At 60.1% G+C, this 682-nt stretch overlaps 1 protein-coding gene across 1 annotated transcript in view; it reads left to right on the top strand.

The window, feature by feature from the left end:
- The window catches only part of BLOC1S3 (biogenesis of lysosomal organelles complex-1, subunit 3), a 3,880-nt gene that overhangs the window by 297 nt on the left and 2,901 nt on the right, over positions 1-682 (top strand). Inside the window, exon 2 of the mRNA XM_010852694.1 lies at positions 423-676. Coding sequence (XP_010850996.1) covers positions 431-676 — 246 coding nt within the window. The 5' untranslated portion in view covers positions 423-430. The remainder of the gene's footprint in view (positions 1-422; positions 677-682) is intronic.

The following is a 682-nucleotide window of genomic DNA, read 5'->3' on the forward strand; positions in this document are numbered from 1 at the left end:
TCCTCCCCCAAGTCCAGTTGGACTGTTACCCTTTCTGTGATGGAGGCCCTGGTTCCCGAGCGGTTCAGAAACCCGTGTGCTTCCTAATCCGTCACAGGTTAAGAGGACAGTGCGGAGGGTGTGGTCTCTGCTAGGAAGCAAAATCAGGAAGAGTTGAGTTTAGGATTCCGGGACCTCGTGTCTCAAAGTCTTGATCGAGCTGGTGGCCCTCAGTTTTCCCATCAGTACACTGAAGAGTCACAGTCCAGTAGTTCCTACCATCATTAGGGATAATGGGCTCAGTTTGCAGAAACTGAAGCCCAGGCAGGCAGTGACCCCAGATTGTTAAGATAGTGGAGGGGGTGAGAATCCAGAAACTGTGGCTTTTAACCACGGAAGGGCGCCCGCCTCTCATATCATCCTTTCCCGCGTCTTCTCCCTAGCTCGCGCCATGGAGTCTCAGAGTAGTCGGCGGAGGCCGCTGCGGAGGCCTGAGACTTTGGTGCAGGGGGAAGCGGCCGAGTCGGACTCGGATCTCTCTGCGTCCTCGTCGGAGGAGGAGGAGCTGTACCTGGGCCCCTCGGGCCCAACGCGCGGCCGCCCCACGGGACTGCGAGTGGCTGGGGAGGCCGCGGAGACCGACTCAGACCCCGAGCCGGAGCCGAAGGCTGCGCCGCGGGACCTGCCTCCGCTCGTGGTGCAG

The sequence above is a fragment of the Bison bison genome, unplaced genomic scaffold (assembly GCF_000754665.1).
Source record: "Bison bison bison isolate TAMUID 2011002044 unplaced genomic scaffold, Bison_UMD1.0 scf7180017864313, whole genome shotgun sequence".
In the NCBI taxonomy this organism is placed as follows: Eukaryota; Metazoa; Chordata; class Mammalia; order Artiodactyla; family Bovidae; genus Bison; species Bison bison.